Source organism: Salmo salar, chromosome ssa10, assembly GCF_905237065.1.
Source record: "Salmo salar chromosome ssa10, Ssal_v3.1, whole genome shotgun sequence".
NCBI lineage: Eukaryota > Metazoa > Chordata > Actinopteri > Salmoniformes > Salmonidae > Salmo > Salmo salar.
In genome coordinates this window covers 113,910,297-113,930,449 of record NC_059451.1, presented here as the reverse complement: position 1 = coordinate 113,930,449, position 20,153 = coordinate 113,910,297, and the positions used below count along the sequence as shown (strand labels likewise).

At 44.0% G+C, this 20,153-nt stretch overlaps 1 protein-coding gene across 1 annotated transcript in view; it reads right to left on the bottom strand.

Moving 5' to 3' along the window:
• Nucleotides 1-2,902: 2,902 nt before the first annotated feature.
• Nucleotides 2,903-20,153, bottom strand: part of LOC106561599 (copine-8) — an 87,546-nt gene continuing 70,295 nt past the window's right edge. The window contains exons 8-20 of the mRNA XM_045688455.1: nucleotides 19,911-20,014; nucleotides 18,888-18,992; nucleotides 16,499-16,540; nucleotides 15,539-15,614; nucleotides 15,091-15,147; nucleotides 14,479-14,540; nucleotides 13,701-13,747; nucleotides 13,232-13,413; nucleotides 12,659-12,786; nucleotides 9,058-9,160; nucleotides 7,433-7,490; nucleotides 5,124-5,197; nucleotides 2,903-4,408 (exon numbers count right to left, since the gene is read on the bottom strand). Coding sequence (XP_045544411.1) covers nucleotides 4,202-4,408; nucleotides 5,124-5,197; nucleotides 7,433-7,490; nucleotides 9,058-9,160; nucleotides 12,659-12,786; nucleotides 13,232-13,413; nucleotides 13,701-13,747; nucleotides 14,479-14,540; nucleotides 15,091-15,147; nucleotides 15,539-15,614; nucleotides 16,499-16,540; nucleotides 18,888-18,992; nucleotides 19,911-20,014 — 1,245 coding nt within the window. The 3' untranslated portion in view covers nucleotides 2,903-4,201. The remainder of the gene's footprint in view (nucleotides 4,409-5,123; nucleotides 5,198-7,432; nucleotides 7,491-9,057; nucleotides 9,161-12,658; nucleotides 12,787-13,231; nucleotides 13,414-13,700; nucleotides 13,748-14,478; nucleotides 14,541-15,090; nucleotides 15,148-15,538; nucleotides 15,615-16,498; nucleotides 16,541-18,887; nucleotides 18,993-19,910; nucleotides 20,015-20,153) is intronic.

Here is a 20,153-nt window from a genome sequence, read left to right as displayed (position 1 = left end):
TAATGATCAATCTGGCTGGGAAAATGTCATATAAATATTTTATATAATGAGCACCGAGATAGTGCAACTACGGCTTAGGCAACACAATTACATCAGACAGAGACAAGCTGGCCTGGGGAAAAATGTGTGTGAGCTGCCCCCTTGTTGGCTACTATGGTACAATCAATATTCTCGGAACCGCCTTGTTTATACAAAGTGTTTACATTTTCTCTAAACCGCCTCGTTCGTTGATACAATGTTTCGATATTCTCAGAGCCACCTTGTCGACGTTTTCCCTTCCCTGGCGAGTAATGCAGACAGGCAAATTAAGAAATGAGCGGGAAGAGCACAAGACAATGTTGGTGGGAATCGCAGGAGATACTGTCTCAGTACACTGTATGTACTGTTCTACAAGGGTGGCTTCATATAGCCTATAGCATGGGGATGGCAACCTTTTACATGTGGAGTGCCAATTTACAATAGTTATTCCACACAGATCTCGACAAACCATTTCTGTATGTACCTCACTTTGTGCACAGGGCCATTGTCATGCTGAAACAGGAAAGGGCCTTCCCCAAACTATTGCCACAAAGTTGGAAGAACAGAATAATCTACAATGTCATTATTCCTCCTCCACCAAACTTTACAGTTGACACTATGCATTGGGGCAGGTAGTGTTCTCCTGGCATCCGCCAAACCCAGATTCGTCCGTCGGACTGCCTGATGGTGAAACGTTATTCATCAATCCAGAGAACGTGTTTCCACTGCTCCAGAGTCCAATGGCGGCGAGCTTTACACCACACCACTATAGCTGGCTACTAGACATAGGCGCTGTCCATTCAGCACCACGCCACGGAGCTCCACTATGTCTACCTGTACCGAGGAGCTGTCCATGTGGTAGTGCTGAATCACAGGTGGGGCCTTAGCTCCCTTTATAAAGGCATGTATAGATTTTCCTTTTGTATTTTGTGATTTTCGTCATTCTTTGGTCGACTTTGTTTGTCTTCATGCATCCCTGTCGATTGTAGGTCTAAGTAAGTCTAAGTCCTTTGATGTATGCCTTTTATTTTCAATGCCTGTGTAGGATTTATCTGGCATAGTTTGCATTCATGGTCAACTGTTTTGTAGTCCGGTTAATTTCACATTGATGTTGGTGTTTGAAGTCGGCCTTGTTGTGACTTTATAGTGTGTATTATGCATCTATTTCATGCTGCACTGCATGCGGTGTTCCACTAGTAAATGAGTCAATTTATGATGAGGTTGAGCAGTCTGTACACACTCTTCCACAGACCTTTAAACCTAATATAGCGGTGATAATTAATGGCTGGGGCTATTTTTGTTTGTTTTTGTTGTTCTCCAAATACCCTTTTAGAGTTTTTAAATTGTGTAGATATGCAGTAGTCCTAAAAGAGCGTCAACTTCCTTGGAGGGGGAAAGGGCTTTGAAATCCCCCCCACCCCACCCCACTTTGCCATACACTAGGTTAAGCTAAACTGAAGCCACTGAACTAAGGGTTGTTGCTATGAGGAATGGCGTTCTAAAATAATGTTGAAATAGAAGGAAATAACCAGAGGATCTCATTTCTTGGTCAACTGCCAGGTTTTCTGAGCAAATTGAGAGTGGAAACTGGAATGAATCTACAAACTGACTGCAACTATATAAGTGCTGTAGTTATGTTCTGATATACACTACTGGTCAAAAGTTTTAGAACACCTACTCATTCAAGGGTTTTTCTTAATTTTTTACTATTTTCTACATTGTAGAATAGTACTGAAGACATCCAAACTATGAAATAACACATATGGAATCATGTAGTAACCAGACCAAGGTAAAAGACCAAGTCCATATGGCAAGAACAGTTCAAATAAGCAAAGAATCCATCATTACTTTAAGACATGAAGGTCAGTCAATACAGAACATTTCAAGAACTTTGAAAGTTTCTTCAAGCGCAGTCGCAAAAACCATCAAGTGCTATGATGAAACTGGCTCTCATGAGGACCGCCACAGGAATGGAAGGCCCAGAGTTGCCTCTACCGCAGAGGATACGTTCATTAGAATTACCAGCCCAAATAAATGCTTCACAGAGTTCAAGTAACAGACACATCTCAATATCAACTGTTCAGAGGAGACTGCGTGAATCAGGCCTTCATGGTCGAATTACTGCAAAGAAACCACTACTAAAGGACATCAATAATAAGAAGAGAAACACGATCAATGGACATTTGACCGGTGGAAATATGTCCTTTGGTCCAAATTTGAGATTTTTGGCTCCAACCGCCATGTCTTTGTGAGATGCGGTGTTGGTGAACGGGTGATCTCTGCATGTGTGGTTCCCACCGTGAAGCATGGAGGAGGTGTGATGGTGTGGATGTGCTTTGCTGGTGACACTGTCTGTGATTTATTTAGAATTCAAGGCACACTTAACCAGCATGGCTACCACAGCATTCTGCAGCGGTATGCCATCCCATATGGTTTGGACTTAGTGGGACTGTCATTTGTTTTTCAAGAGGACCTCCAAGCTGTGTAAGGGCTATTTGACCGAGAAGGAGAGTGATGGAGTACTGCATCAGATGACCTGGCCTCAACAATCCCCCGACCTCAACCAAATTGAGGTGGTTTGGGATGAGTTGGACCGCAAAGTGAAGGAAAAGCAGCCAACAAGTGTTCAGAATATGTGCAAACTTCTTCAAGACTGTTGGAAAAGCATTCCAGATGATGCTGGTTGAGAGAATGCCAAGAGTGTGTCAAGGCAAAGGGTGGCTAATAGAAGAGTCTTAAATATAAAATATATTTTGATTTGTTTAACACTTTTTTTTGGTTACTACATGATTCCATATGTGATTTCATAGTTTTGATGTCTTTACTATTATTCTACAATGTAGAAAATAGAAAAAATTAAGAAAACCCTTGAATGAGTAGGGGTTCTAAAACTTTTGACCGGTAGTGTAGGCTAGTAAAATGTTGAATGTAAATGTAAAATGTTTTCACTCAGTGAGAGACAAAGGCGACGTTGTGAACCAAAAGGTAGACTGAAATATTACTGCTTAGCATCCTGCCTTTCCGAAACACACATCCATCCATCCACAGGGTTTAGTGACATGATGTGAAGCAAGAGGTAGAAACTAAAGAGAGAATGCTCCTGAAAATACAAAACCACATTTTCTCACTGAGCTCCAGAGTCAGAGGACACACATGGAAGTGGTGGTGTACTGGTAAGTGTGTTTTTGACTCCCATGCATGGATGGAGATTCCACTATTCCAGAATCCTTGTGAGCATGGCGACTGTGAATGTATCAAACGGATAGATTCTGCATCCCAAGAGGCACCCTACTCTCTATATAGTGCACTACGCTTAACCGTGGCTCTCAAAAGTAGTGCACTATGTAGGGAATAGGGTGCCATTTGGGATGCAGAAGAGTAAGGCTGGTTTAGTCCCTGCTGTATTTGATAGGACCAGACTCTGAAGGGAAGGAAGTCCCCTTTGAGTAAAGGTAGGCGGACAACAGAGCGTAACATAGTGGGAAGATTATAGGTGGTTAAGGTACTGTCTTAAAAGGTGGTAGTTGGAAAATAAATGATCAGCTAGGTGGCCCTGAGTGCAGGACTTTAACTGCATGCTTCTCTACTAGGACTACAACATGCTCCGTACAAAAGAAATAAACATGGGATGTGGCTCCTGGGCTTGTCATCATCAGCATCATCTGAATCATCTTTGTCCTCTTCATCATCACTACCACCAGTCTCTGTGGCTAAAGAAAGGAGAGCCAGCGAGCATCTGGAGTACAAATCAGAGAGAAATAAAAATGTGTCCACGAGTATGAATCCTCCTCGTCATCCTCAACTTTTGTAAACATTTAGAAAGAGTCTGTTGGTGAAAGAGAAGTGAAGTTGGGAGGAAGAGCAGGACGTAGAAATAACAGATCAGAAATGTGCTTCTGAAAGGTTCTCCACAGATTGGATGCTGCTCCTGCCTCGTCAATGACAGTCACTCACCCACCTCCTGGGTCAGACCAGTAAACTGCGTCCTCTAACCTCTGACCTCTCAGTGGAAGTCCTTCCTGAGGGACGATGGCGGTCTGTCCTCTCCACAGAAAGGGCTGACCAATGCCACGGATGATGGAATCCCAGAGTCCACAAAGGTGCAACATGAGCGTGGAAACAACTCCAGTGAGGAAGAAGAAGAAGCAAAAGAGGAAGAGGTCGAGGGGGGGCGTCTTACCCTTCAGATTCGGCTGACCCGTCGGGTGATGAGGGGATGCATGGCGGGGGTGGGGGTGTAGGCAGGGGGACAGGGGCCTGGTTTGATGCCCCTGGTCCTCATGTAGGAGAGGAACTGGTCAGGGATCTCAGCCAGGACCTCTTTGGCCAAACGGGCCATACTGAGAATGTGGTTCCCCCTGCGGTCGATGTAGTCACGGAACGGAACAAACTGGATGGAGAGAAGGGGGGGGAGGAAGAGAGAAGGAACAGAGAAGAGGGGAGGAAGAGAAGGAGTGGGGGAGACAGTAAGAGAAAGAGTAGAGTGGTTCCATTACAAAATAATAATGGTAGAGAAGTGGTGTAGAGGAGGAGAAAGACAGAATAGATGTGAAGATACGGGGAGAAAGACAGAATACATGTAAAGATATGGGGAGAAAGACAGAATACATGTGAAGATATGGGGAGAAAGACAGAATACATGTAAAGATATGGGGAGAAAGACAGAATACATGTGAAGATATGGGGAGAAAGACAGAATACATGTGAAGATATGGCGAGAAAGACAGAATACATGTGAAGATATGGGGAGAAAGACAGAATACATGTGAAGATATGGCGAGAAAGACAGAATACATGTGAAGATATGGGGAGAAAGACAGAATACATGTGAAGATATGGCGAGAAAGACAGAATACATGTGAAGATATGGGGAGAAAAACAGAATACAGGTGAAAATATGGGGAGAAAGACAGTGGATTAGAAAGATGGGGAATGAAAGACGCAGAGATGGTGATTGAGTGAGGGAGAGAGAGAGAGAGAAGCCGTTCACATAGTAGGCCATTTACATACAGTACACATACATGATATACACATTCTATAGAATATCAGCCTATTTCCAGAGATACTGAAACTCTGTGTTAATGTATGAGAAAGCTCCATAATACCTGAACAATGTCTCTCTCTGCGAACCTCCCTTGAGATGAGATCCTCTCTTCGTCTCCATCAAGCTCAATCATTTCTGAGAAGGAGAGAGAGAGAGAGAGAAGCACATCAGTCAGCCATGCCATGTCAGAACAAAGCCCACATCAATATGTCAACATCATCAGTGCCACAGAGCATGACACATCGTTGACTTCACATGCTGCACTGTCGTCCGTGTGCATTAACTACACACACTACATTACCACAGAGAGACAGTGAGCATGCTACACGAGATGACACTGTTTCATTGCCTGCCATGCAATGTTTGAGTTCAGAAAATGTGTGTGTAGAGCCGTGAAATCCTTGGTTGTAAGTTAATACTGCACAGTACTGGGTGAGTGATGAACCAGCCTGGTCTTAGAGCAAAACCATTTAGTATGATATGTTACTTTACGTTAGGTTACATTACTTTGACAAGAAGTAAAATAGTAAACATACACTACCGTTCAAAAGTTTGGGGTCACTTAGAAATGTCCTTTTTTTTGTCCATTAAAATGGCATCACATTGATCAGAAATACAGTGTAGACATTGTTAATGTTGTAAATGTTGTTTATGGAATATCTACATTGGCGTACAGAGGCCCATTATCTACAACCATCACTCCTGTGATCCAATAGCACGTTGTGTTAGCTAATCCAAGTTTATCATTTTAAAAGGCTAATTGATCATTAGAAAACCTTTTTGTAATTATGTTAGCACAGCTGAAAACTGTTGTGCTAATTAAATAAGCAATAAAACTGGCCTTCTTTAGACTAGTTGAGTATCTGGAGCATCAGCATTTGTGTGTTCGATTACAGGATCAAAATGGCCAGAAACAAAGCACTTTTTTCTGAAACTCATCAGTCTATTCTTGTTCTGAGAAATGAAGGCTATTCCATGCGAGAAATTGCCAAGAAACTGAAGATCTCGTACAACGTTGTGTACTACTCCCTTCACAGAACAGCGCAAACTGGCTCTAACCAGAATAGAAAGAGGAGTGAGAGGCCCCGGTGCACAATTGAGCAAGAGGACAAGTACATTAGAGTGTCTAGTTTGAAAAACAGACACCTGAAAGTCGAATGTAATATATCATACTAAACGGGTAAAATGCGATCAAGACGTAGGATACTATACATCCTACAATTTGTATTATATTGTACGACCACTATTACATTGGTAGGCCAATGTAATGTAACATAGCGTAAAGTAACATATCAAACTAAACGGGGTGGCATGGATTTTAGTAAAATATCATACGTTTTGGTCTGAGACCAGGTTGCAGCCCAGCCGGGTGTGGTGAAGTATGTGGTGGGATATGTACAGCACACCAGGTTGGTGGCACCTTAATTGGGGAGAACGGGCTCGTGGTAATGACTGGAGCGGAATTGGTGGAATGGTATCAAATACATCAAACACATGATTTCCAGGTGTTTGATGCCATTCCATTTGCTCCGTTTCAGCCATTATTATGAGCCGTTCTCCCCTCAGCAGCCTCCACTGATGTACAGGTCTAGGATCTTAATTTTAGCCTGTTTGCTAAAGCAGGAAAATAATCCTGCAGTTGATATATTTTTTGTAAGGGAAAATCAAGTTTGAAATTTCTAAGTTGAAAATACAAAACTTCTGAAGCATTTTTAAACCTCAAATACACTACAAGTTTTAAATGTCCTTCACTGCAGGAAAGTTCTCCTGCAATAGGGTGATCAAATTAAGATCCTACATCTGTATAAGGGAAAGCAACCATGTGTAGTGGAACAGGGAGGGACATCATGCTACTGTGCACATTGACTTTGTAAGCGTGATAATCTTAAAGGACCGTTGACTTTAAAAGGCTAATTGCTCATAAAGAATGAATGTGTTTATCATGGAGCTGGAGTGTTTTATGAATTGTAAACATTTCTTTCCTATGATAAGAGATGAAAGGCGAGGACTTGGTCTGTTACTACAAAAAGGTGAAGGGAAATGATGACACATTTCTGTAGAACGTTGGGTCAAATGAGCAATGACATTTAGAAAGATAAACAACGTGGGGGATGGGAAGCAAATGAGAGAGATATGAAAGAGTGAAATAGAAAGGGAAAGGAAAAGAGAGGGATAGGGTGAGGGTGAGGGGAAGAAAGAAGGATAGAAAAAGGAAAGGTGAGAAGCAGAAGAGAGGGAGAACCGGGTGAGGGGCGCAATAATGGATTTAACGCAGGGAAGAGATTAGAAACACAAATGCGTGCACATACACACACGAGTGCACACACACATGCACGCACACACACACACATTCCATTATTCCTTTCTTACCATTAAATTCCGCCGGTCCAACCCCGACAATTATAATTGACATGGGCAGAGTAGCCGCCTTTGGAGGTGGGGGGAGAGAGAGAGAAACAAAATAAAGAGAAATAGAGGTGTCAACAAAAAAGAGAGCTTGAGAAAACAAGTTCCTTTCAATGCCAACGTCAATAACCATTGTTATCTAAAACGCCACAGGAGAAATACCCCCAATTATTGACACTACTGTAAAAACTGTACAAGTTCTCCTTCTCAGAGAAAAATGGTAGTAACTGCCTGTCATAAAGTGGTCAATGTTTTCCAATTCTGCTCCTTTATGTGGTTTGGCTCCCACATTTTGCCAAGACATTGTAGGATTGTCACCTCTCTCATTTCATGCATGTACAACTTGTGTTTAAACCCCAGCCAGCCTGACAGCTTATAAATGAACCTTATTTCCATCTCCTCCCATAGCAGACACCTATTGCATTGCAATTTGGAGTGGATAGCCATTTGCCAAAGGCTGGTGAGAAAGAATGATAGATTAACACATCACTATGTTTCATAACTTTGTATTGCCATTTAGGTGAACATTAAATTGGCAGAGATATGAGGACCATCTATTTCTGGGGTTGCTTGAAACTCATAGTTCTCATATCGTACCCCACAATCACATTACAGTATGTAGGGAAAATGGTTTAACGAAAAGCAGCGATTTCTATTTCTATGTAACACCATTTTTGAGTCAGGGCATTCCAAACAGTATTAAATCAATGTAGACAGACAGACATTAAACACTATCAACGTTGGTCCACCCACCAAGAATGACTGAGTAAGTGGTACAGTAAGTGGTACAGTAAGTGGTACAGTAAGTGGTACAGTAGTACAGTAAGTGGTACAGTAAGTGGTACAGTAGTACAGTAAGTGGTACAGTAAGTGGTACAGTAGTACAGTAAGTGGTACAGTAGTACAGTAAGTGGTACAGTAAGTGGTACAGTAAGTGGTACAGTTAGTGGTACAGTAAGTGGTAACAGTAAGTGGTACAGTAAGTGGTACAGTTAGTGGTACAGTAAGTGGTAACAGTAAGTGGTACAGTTAGTGGTACAGTAAGTGGTACAGTAAGTGGTAACAGTAAGTGGTACAGTAAGTGGTACAGTAAGTGATACAGTAAGTGGTACAGTAAGTGGTACAGTAAGCGGTACAGTAAGTGGGTGGTACAGTAAGTGGTACAGTAAGTGGTACAGTAAGCGGTACAGTAAGTGGGTGGTACAGTAAGTGGTACAGTAAGTGGTACAGTAAGTGGTACAGTAAGCGGTACAGTAAGTGGGTGGTACAGTAAGTGGTACAGTAAGTGGTACAGTAAGTGGTACAGTAAGCGGTACAGTAAGTGGGTGGTACAGTAAGTGGTACAGTAAGTGGTACAGTAAGTGGGGGTGGAGTTGAGTCTTGAAGGTCTACTTCTTAATTTGAAAAACAACTAAATCCAGACCCGCCACTTGGTTTGCTATAAAACTGGGGGATGGAGCTGGATAAATGTAACCACTCTAACTCATGAAGATGTGTAGGCTATAGCATACATTTTACATGTATAAAAATGGCTGAAAAAATATTGTAAGAGTGGGCCTTTAATGAATAGTAAGTTTGAGATGTCTTACATTTACAATAGACTCTTTGGTCTGAGCCATGTCGGTGATGACGCCGTCCGAAATGATAAGGAGGATGAAGTACTGGGAGCCGTCTTTCACTGATTGTGCATACCTGGAGGGGGGGTGGGGGGGTAGAGAGGGGAGGGGAGGGGAGGGGGAGAGAGAGAGGAGGGGAGAGAGAGGGGAGGGAGGGGAGGGGAGGGGAGGGGAGGGGGAGAGAGAGAGGGAGGGGAGGGGGAGAGATGAGGGGAGGGGGAGAGAGAGGGGAGGGGAGGGGAGGGGAGGGGGAGAGAGAGGGGAGGGGAGGGGAGGGGAGGGGAGAGAGAGGGAAAGGGAGAGAGAGGAGGGGAGGGGAGAGGGGGAGAGAGAGGGAGGGGAGGGGAGAGAGAGGGGAAAGGGAGAGAGAGAGGGGAGGGGAGAGGGGAGAGAGAGGGGAGGGGAGAGAGAAGGAAAGAGGGGGGTGGAGGGGGAGAGAGAGAGGGGGAGAGAGAGAGGGGCGGGAGGGGGAGAGAGAGAGGGGGAGAGAGAGAGGGAGGGGAGATAGAGAGGGGGAGAGAGAGGGGGAGAGAGAGAGAGGGGAGGGAGGGGAGGGGAAGAGAGGGGAGGGGGAGAGCGGGGAGGGGAGGGGGAGAGAGGGGAGGGAGGAGAGAGGGGAGGGGGAGCGATAGAGGGGAGGGGAGGGGGAGAGAGGGGAGGGAGGAGAGAGGGGAGGGGAGGGGAGGGGAGAGAGGGGATGGGGATGGGGGGAGGGGAGAGAGAGAGAGGGGAGGGGAGGGGAGGGGAGGGGAGGGGGGAGAGAGAGAATAAGAAGAGAGGAGAGGAGAAACAGAGAGGTTGGTGTGAGGAGAGCAGGGAAGAGAGCAATATGAGTTGCAGCGTGTAATCAATAATACTGTAATCAATAAGTCACTCTGGATAGGAGCCCTAAATAACTACAATGTCAAATGTCATAAATGAATCAATTAAATGTATCTATGAAGCCGGGGTTAGACCCCATTTTCAGGGAGCAGAACTGTTCTGGAATAGAACCATTATTTTAAAAGCATGGGAACCAGGCAATAGCGTTATTTTACGGTCCGGCATTTGTTTCAGTCCCACAAAAAATGCAACGAAGCACCTATGCAAAGCCCTCACACTGTCACTCAGAAACTTATTCCAGTGTCTGCCTGCCAGCTGGAAATCGTTGCCAGTGTGTGTGTGTGTGTGTGTGTGTGTGTGTGTAGGCAATCTGCCCCTCCCCCTCCCCTCTGAAGCATAGACTACTGTAGCCTACTGACGTTACAAGCTTGATTCCTAAATTAAAGAGATATTTTTTTATTACAGAAGAATGGATTACTTTTTTTCCAATGCTAGGATACTATAGTTATTATTCACATTGGATTTATTAACCACAAAAAAACAAGGCATGTTTTTAATTGTGGTGCCGCTCTGCACACACAAGCTCGTTAGCTAGCTAGCTTTTGTCCAATGTTAAGCAAACTGAACGGAACAAAAACAATACTGGTTCTGTTCAGACCGGAAGGATCGGAAGACAATTTAGGTTCCAACCCCTGCAATGAAGAATATTTTGTGTTAGCCTATACCACTCTTTCACCAATCTATTGACTGTCATGCATTGACCTCTAGTCAAATCATATCAAATCAAATTCTATTGGTCACATACACATGGTTAGCAGATGTTAATGCGAGTGTAGCGAAATGCTTGTGCTTCTAGTTCCGACCGTGTAGTAATATCTAACAATTTCGCAACAACTACCTTATACACACACAAGTGTAAAGGAATGAATAAGAATATGTACATATAAATATATGGATGAGTGATGGCCGAACGGCATAGGCAAGATGCAGTAGATGGTATAGAGTACAGTATACACATATGAGATGAGTAATGTAGGGTATGTAAACATTATATAAAGTGGCATTGTTTAAAGTGACTAGTGATACATTTATTACATCCAATTTTTAATGATTAAAGTGGCTAGAGATTTGAGTCAGTATGTTGGCAGCAGCCACTCAATGTTAGTGATGGTTTGGTCATTGGTTTGGCTGATGGTTGAGACCCAAATCTGGCCCATACCTGGACTGTAACCCTGGGGGGTGCACACCATCTGAGTGGCAAATTAATACAGCCACACATATTGGGAGTATGACGATTTTGTTGGACACTAGAGAAACTTATTTGGGTGAAAATGGTTTCCCTCAGTGTGCTTTGGTAACACTGAGAATAAATGAGCTATGAACGGCAAGGCTATTCTTAGGCCACGTGGGCGGTCTGACCACACCGGGAAATAGATGGGAGTTGAGGAGCGAAGAGGGATGGGGGAGATAGCTTGTTACAGTCAATCTTGTGTGTGTTTATAGATGATTGGGTAAGATTTCCCAATAGTGAATATCAAGTAGAGCCAGTATGGCACGGGGACACTGCACAGTACGGAGAGACAGCGAGGCACCGAGTCCAATTCTCTTCTGCTCGGATAAAATTACCATTAATCACGATGTCTCCCATAGTGTCTGTCCACTAGTCGATTGTGCAAAGCCTTATTTGTTTTCAACAACCACCAACCACTCTCTCTGCATGCAACGTTGAATGAATACTTTTGAAGGACAACATTGAATAACTTTGGATGCAGAGGAGGAGAAGACCTCTGACCGCTTGGTTGCATTTGCAGTTTATTTTATTGCTGCATTAAGGGATTACGTTGGAAGCTGGAAGGCCATGTTTTATCCTCGTCTTGTGTGTGCCCCTTTTTTCAAAACATTTTTTTCTTCTTCATATAAAGGCACCGGTGTGATGTTGTAATCTAATCTGAACTGGGTTCTCGCATCTATTTGTGTGATGGTGAGGAGATGTGACATTAAGGGTGCGTCCTAAACTGCGCCATATTCCCTATATAGTGCACTCATTTGGACCAGAGCCTATGGGACCAATTGGGACGCACACTTAAAGCTGAAATCCAATAAAGGGAGAAACAGCGCCACTGTTGACCCCCCCAGCGTCCTTGTTATTGTTTCGGTTATGCTGATGAAATGGAGGAGAGGAGCATGCAATGATGTCCGACGAAAAAAAAGTTAAGTAAAATAGTAACTTCTTTGTTGTGATATCATAAACGGACGTGGCAGTTTCACCAATCATAGCTTAAGCTACTGCTTTCATGTGTGGTTACTTACTGTTCTGTGAGTGGGTGTGAAAAGAGTGTTCCTTTCTGATCACCGTCTGACAGGCAGACCTATGTTGACCTTTGATCTCCACGGTATGCTCAGCGGTTGCACACAAAGCACAAAGGATTTTCTCAAACTGAGAAGACAAGACGTGTGTTTGTGCATGTGTGCATGCCTGCGTGCGTGGGTGTGTGTCCGTGTGTGTTCATGCCACCACAGTTAGTATTGATTTCAGTGGGACGGCTGAGTTATTACAGGATTTATTTTAATCTGGTCTTTCCCTGGGGAGTCACAGGTCACTGTGGAACACACGGGGGCTATCTATTGATCATAGCAGGTTATTGTACCACACTGAAGGACCACAGTAGGAGTTCAATGGAATCGCACTGGGAATGCTCTTTGTACATGGTGGTTAGTTCTGGTGTGTGTGTGTGTGTTGGACCTACAGTACCTGGCCACGTGGTTGATAACAGGGGAGAAGTGTGTGGGTCCGTAGAGGCGGACAGACTTGAGGCTCTGGTAGTAAGCCTCCATCACTCCCTCAATCCCACTGCAGTATGGGTTCTGAGGGTTCCCGTTCTGTACAGGAACACACAGAACAAACATCAGGAACATGAGCGAGACAACATAGAAATCTCCCTCTCTCCCTCGCTCTCTCTCTCTCTCTCTCTCCATGCAGTCCATTGTTAAAAGGCTGACTCAGTAAATCCTTAATGCCTAGATGAATGCATATGGGGCCTGTCGTGGTCTCAGGCTGGGCCCCTCTGGGGAGAGTGTTCCCCAACTGAGCAGCTGGAATGACTGCCAGCCCCTAGGGCGGCATGGGCACTACATCTGGATAGGAAGGGTTAGGACAGGAACTACTAGTGAACTACTTATGACCAGAGCCTAAGGGGTCATTTGTCAGTTCTCTCTCCACCTGCCTCCACTGGTCCAGAACCAGGACTGACGAGAGAGTGGCAGGTAAGAAAGAGGAGGGATAGATGGATGTAAGGATGGATGGAGGTGTCTCCTGTCTCCTCACCAGAGCGAACTCGTGCGAGACGCGTCCGTCCGGGGGCAGCTTGGCTCCGAAGCCCAGAGCAGGGAACATCTTGTCACTGTCGTAGTCCTGGATGATCTCCCCCACTGCCCTGAGAGCCATGGCATAGGCATTCAACTGATATGGACTCATGTAGTGGAGGGAGGTGGGCTGAGACGGGTTGCCTGGACACAAACCCAACACAGTAGAACTGAGGTCCACACTATTGTGTAGTTGGAAAGAGGGGATGCTGTCCATACATTGCAAAAATTAAGCAGCTTTCTACCATTGAGAATTGTCTTGAAAAAAAGCCTTGTAGCTGTAACGCTGACGGTACTAATTGTTCCTTCTTACCCTTTGTCTTGGGTTTTCTTACACCAACATTCAAACACATGGACATTACCTTACTGCCACACAGGCACAGGGTTCTCAAGGGCTGACAAGAACTAAAAGCAGATTCGGACACACTCACCATTTGATGCTGTGAAATCAATTGCCACCGTGAAATTAATCTGAGTCCTACAAGACAAAATCAAACAGTGAAGATAATGAAGCATCAGTCATACTACATTCAATTACATCACGATTCAAAGCGATCCGACTAACTCAATTAATTGACAAGGAGTTATGGAGTTATCAGTAACTGCTGTCCCCTGCAAAATGAACATAGGCCTACGAGCTGATTAGTAGTCCACTCAGCTAGGAGTTTGTTCCTACCTTCAGTTACCACTAGGGATGTAAGTGAGCTTAGCGCTAGATAAAGAGGTTACCATGAAAATTGTTTCAGTTAAATTAGTATAACCTATTGCAGTAATACATTATGTACTTTACAGTAGCTGCTTGGAAATAAAAATGTGCAGGTTGGATGGGGTACACAGTCAAAATGAACAATACAACATTGAAAGCTAGTACTAAACGTTTTAACACAGACCTAGGGACAAGCAATGGAAATTAGGTGTAAGCGAAAGAGTGATGGTGCAATGCATCTGACTGTTGTGTATTCAATGTGTCCCTATTCAAATTCAACTTTCATTCAATGTGTCCCTATTCAAATTCAACTTTCATTCAATGTGTCCCTATTCAAATTCAACTTTCATTCAATGTGTCCCTATTCAAATGAGACTTTAATTCAATGTGTCCCTATTCAAATTCAACTTTTATTCAATGTGTCCCTATTCAAATTCAACTTTTATTCAGTGTGTCCCTATTCAAATGAGACCTCTAATTAAAAACAAAACCTTGTAACGTACCCTCCTTTGATGTAGTCCAGGAAGGTGAGCTCCATGTCCACCAGGCAGGACAGCAGGGTTACCTGGCAACATGTTCGGAGGTTAAAGGGATACTTTTTGAAGTTTTAGCTTATTTCCGACTTTATAATAAGCCTAAAACTTTATAAAAGTGAACTATCCCTTTAAAACACATTGGGATTTCAGTGGAACTACAGTATTACCACACCTATTTCAACAGTACAGAGAGTACACCATAGAGTACACCTATTTCAACAGTACATAGAGTACACCATACAGTACACCTATTTCAACAGTACATGGAGTACACCATAGAGTACACCTATTTCAACAGTACATAGAGTACACAATAGAGTACACAATAGAGTACACCTATTTCAACAATACATAGAGTACACAATAGAGTACACCATAGAGTACACCTATTTCAACATGGCACAACAACCATAGAAAAGTTGGCTACAGCACACAGAGTGCAGGACTAGACTACTCTTTCAACAGTGACTCTTTGGGCTATGAACAGGCACAGATAAGTGCAGAATCACATCGATAGAATCCCATTAAGGGAGTGCTAGGGTTGAACGGTAGGTGGAGTAGAAGAAGGTATTAACTCACTGTTCCTGAGTTGAGGTATCTCTTCTTCTTCTTCTCTCTCTTCTTCTGATTTACCACCTGCAGAGAATGAGAACAGGGCTTGGTTCAATTCGTCTCGTTGATCGTAAGTTGAAAATAAAGCCTGTCTAACTGAATTCTGTTCCTCAATCGAATAAGCTGACTAGGCAATGAAAGCAGATGGATGCGGGAGAGCAAAGGTTATTGCTTAGACAATTAGTGCAATACCCTGGAAGGTTCATTGTTTGGGTAAACAGCTGAGACAAGGTTGTGTGTGTGTTTGTGTGCGTGTGTGTGTGTGTCTGTGTGTGTGTGTGTGCGCGCGTGTGCGTGTGCACGTGCCTGTGTGTGTGTGTGTCTGTCTGTGTGCGTGTGCGTGTGCGTGTGCGTGTGTGTGTGTGTGTGTGTGTGTGTGTGTGTGTGTGTGTGTGTGTGTGTGTGTGTGTTTTACCTCATAGGTGTGGAACTGTGACTGGCCTCTTGACATCTCCCTGTATCTGGTGCTGAACTCCCCAATGAAGTCATGCCTGGATGAGCAAACACACACTTTGACTACATTTACATACACACTAATAAATCGATATTAAACTGATTATGGCAGTAAGCTGAGTATGGCATTAGTCATGTAGACACCTTACTCTGCTTATCTTAATTGGCGTAAGGTCATAATCGAAGTAAGCATACGCCGATTAAACACCGGGTTTTCTGAGCAATCTTTCGAATTACATGTAAACAGCTAAATCGGCGTTCAAGCGTTGTATTTGATCTGCGCATGGTGCAGCACTGTTCTTCATGTAAAGCATGCAAACGTTTTAAACAAACTATTATATTAATCTGACTATCCACAATAATCGTATTATTGTGTGCATGCAACAGTACTCTGTGTCAGACACCCCTGAACAGGTTTGGTACCTACCAGCTGGGACCTCATCCTCCCAACCTCCTCATCAATCACAGTGGAGAGTTATTGTTTCTCATAGAGGTACAATATATTTTGTCTATTTAATTCAATTCCATTTCATCAATGTCTGTGTTTTGTGGATGCCTATATAGTGTGTTGTCTCAAATTAACATGTGATAAAAAAATGTCATGTGTGTACCTGCCTGTATGTGTGTGTGTGTGTATGCGTGTGTGTATGCGTGTGTGTATGCGTGTGTGTGTGTGTGTGTGTGTGTGTGTGTGTCTGTGTGTGTGTGTGTGTATGCGTGTGTGTGTGTCTGTGTGTGTGTGTATGCGCGTGTGTGTGTGTGTATGCGTGTGTGTGTCTGTGTGTGTGTTATGTGCGTGTGTGTGTGTGTGTGTGTGTGTGTGTGTGTGTGTGTGTGTGTGTGTGTGTGTGTGTGTGTGTGTGTGTGTGTGTGTGCGTGTGTGTGTGTGTGTGTGTGTGTGTGTGTCTGAGACAGTACCTACCCTCCATCTCTGTCCCAATCATACACCTCCACCTTTATGCTCCTGAGAGACAGAGAGAGAGAGAGAGAGAGAGAGAGAGAGAGAGAGAGAGAGAGAGAGAGAGAGAGAGAGAGAGAGAGAGAGAGAGAGAGAGAGAGAGAGAAATTCCATTAGAAAAAACAATTAGTGTGCTGATTGAGAATCTCTGTTTAAAAGAGAAGCGCTCATCTGTGTAAGAAGATGGTCTGGCTTGAAGAGGACTGCTCTCAGGAAGTTATGTCTGCTATTGGGATTCAATATGCTAAAGATTGCAGGAGTCACGGGTCGCAAAATATAAAGATTGTAGCAGCATCCACTGCTTTTTACCTGAATCCTAACGTCGTTCTAGAAATGGTCTGTGGTCAACTATAAAGTACAGAGGAATAATGGTCTATGGTCAACTATAAAGTACAGAGGAATACTGGTCTGTGGTCAACTATAAAGTACAGAGGAATAATGGTCTGTGGTCAACTATAAAGTACAGAGGAATAATGGTCTGTGGTCAACTATAAAGTACAGAGGAATAATGGTCTGTGGTCAACTATAAAGTACAGAGGAATAATGGTCTGTGGTCAACTATAAAGTACAGAGGAATAATGGTCTGTGGTCAACTATAAAGTACAGAGGAATACTGGTCTGTGGTCAACTATAAACTACAGAGGAATACTGATACCTAGTTATTTGTGGGTTGTGGTTTGTTTCTGTTGCTTAGTGATATTGGCAGACATCACACCCAAGAGGCCTAGCTAGCTCTGGTCATTCCTATAGAGTGGATTGCATTCATTATAGTAATACATTTGATTTATATAACTATTTTATAACTGGAGTGTATACATTTTAATGTAGAGTAGAGGGAGGAAGTCATCCCATCTAGTACAAATCTCCGCCATTCTCCGTTTTATTTCAAAGTGCTGAATCTATGCATCTGTCAGTTACAGTACCTGCATCTCTGCTATCAGTTACCTGCATCTCTGGTATCAGTTACCTGCATCTCTGGTACCAGTTACCTGCATCTCTGGTACCAGTTACCTGCATCTCTGGTATCAGTTACCTGCATCTCTGGTACCAGTTACCTGCATCTCTGGCATCAGTTACCTGCATCTCTGGTATCAGTTACCTGCATCTCTGGCATCAGTGACCTGCATCTCTGGCATCAGTGACCTGCATCTCTGGTATCAGTTACCTGCATCTCTGGTATCAGTGACCTGCATCTCTGGTATCAGTGACCTGCATCTCTGGTATCAGTGACCTGCATCTCTGGTATCAGTTACCTGCATCTCTGCTATCAGTTACCTGCATCTCTGGTACCAGTTACCTGCATCTCTGGTATCAGTTACCTGCATCTCTGGTATCAGTTACCTGCATCTCTGGTATCAGTGACCTGTATCTCTGGTACCAGTTACCTGCATCTCTGGTACCAGTGACCTGCATCTCTGGTACCAGTGACCTGCATCTCTGGTATCAGTTACCTGCATCTCTGGTATCAGTGACCTGCATCTCTGGTACCAGTGACCTGCATCTCTGGTATCAGTGACCTGCATCTCTGGTACCAGTGACCTGCATCTCTGGTACCAGTGACCTGCATCTCTGGTACCAGTTACCTGCATCTCTGGTACCAGTTACCTGCATCTCTGATATCAGTGACCTGCATCTCTGGTATCAGTGACCTGCATCTCTGGTATCAGTGACCTGCATCTCTGGTATCAGTGACCTGCATCTCTGGTACCAGTTACCTGCATCTCTGGTACCAGTTACCTGCATCTCTGGTATCAGTTACCTGCATCTCTGGTACCAGTTACCTGCATCTCTGGTATCAGTTACCTGCATCTCTGGTATCAGTGACCTGCATCTCTGGTATCAGTGACCTGCATCTCTGGTATCAGTGACCTGCATCTCTGGTATCAGTTACCTGCATCTCTGGTATCAGTGACCTGCATCTCTGGTATCAGTGACCTGCATCTCTGGTATCAGTTACCTGCATCTCTGGTACCAGTTACCTGCATCTCTGGTACCAGTTAGCTGCATCTCTGGTACCAGTTACCTGCATCTCTGGCACCAGTTACCTGCATCTCTGGCACCAGTTACCTGCATCTCTGGTACCAGTTACCTGCATCTCTGGTATCAGTGACCTGCATCTCTGGTATCAGTGACCTGCATCTCTGGTACCAGTTACCTGCATCTCTGGTACCAGTTACCTGCATCTCTGGTATCAGTTACCTGCATCTCTGGTACCAGTTAACTGCATCTCTGGTACCAGTTACCTGTATCTCTGGTACCAGTTACCTGCATCTCTGGTATCAGTTACCTGCATCTCTGGTATCAGTTACCTGCATCTCTGGCATCAGTTACCTGCATCTCTGGTATCAGTTACCTATCATAATCTCCGTTGCACAGGGCCTTGACAGGGATCTTGAAGGCCTGCCACACTGGGTCCAGAGTGTTCTTTACAACCTCTGTCTTATGGCAGATAGTAAACCTAGAAACACACAGACGCACGCACGCACGCGCACACACACACACACACACACACACACACACACACACACACACACACACACACACACACACACACACACACACACACACACACACACACACACACACACACACACACACACACACACACACACACACACACTAGTTACAGTATTGGAAGCCTTTCGAGACATCATAGACTCAGTTTTCCAACTCAAACTTTGCTATGTTTGTTTACATTTGTTTTCTTAATTGGTATTAAGTTTGTCATTTTTTTGGTCTTTAAAAATCTAAACAAACAACAACAACTGCTCTTAAACAGCACGCAGTGTGACCAGGTGGTTAGGACAGGCAGGCAGGCAGGCAGGCAGGCAGCATACTGCTGTTGTGCCCTGGAGCTGGCCATTTAAACTGCTTCAGTTAATACCCAGCTGCACAAAAGCCATACATGTTAAGCGCAAAACAAAGGGAGTCCGCTTTCATAAAAACATCTGTTGGACAAAGATATCTCATACAACGTGTGCTCAACTCAGTCTCAACCACCCGTTCTTTTTCTTTTCCTCTCCCTTCATTCTCTTTATCTCCTCTCATCCTCTCTTTCATGTCCACTCATCCCTCACCACCTATACGCTCTGTGTCTGTCTCAGCTGGGATGTAAAGGACATAGACATGATTATTTACCCTACATGTGACCATATAGTATTGCTATTTGGAGAGTGTACAGTATTTGTTCATTGTCTACAGGCCTTTTTCCCACTGTGTATGGGCAAACACCAAATATAGTACAGTATCTGGGTGTACGACATATTTTGAATAACACTTTACAAACGTTAGCGGTTGCAAATTAATCCATTTTTGATTCGATTTTGTAAGATGTTTTGTACAAAATGGAAAACTGGATCAACTATTGACAACTTACGATCCGTCCTCATTACTGCGGTAGAAGACCAGAAAAGGATCAGACTTCCCAAAGAAGTCTTTCTTGTCCAACTTGTTCCCACAGAACTGCAGCATCACTGACTCCTAGAGAGACCAGGTTACAGATGAATGGAACAGCCAGACAAACAACATCACAGACAGGGACCAGTTTTGATTGGCTGGGGGCCTCAGTATTGTAGCGAATTCAGGGGTTAGCCCTGACCGGGATTCAAATCTGGGTCCA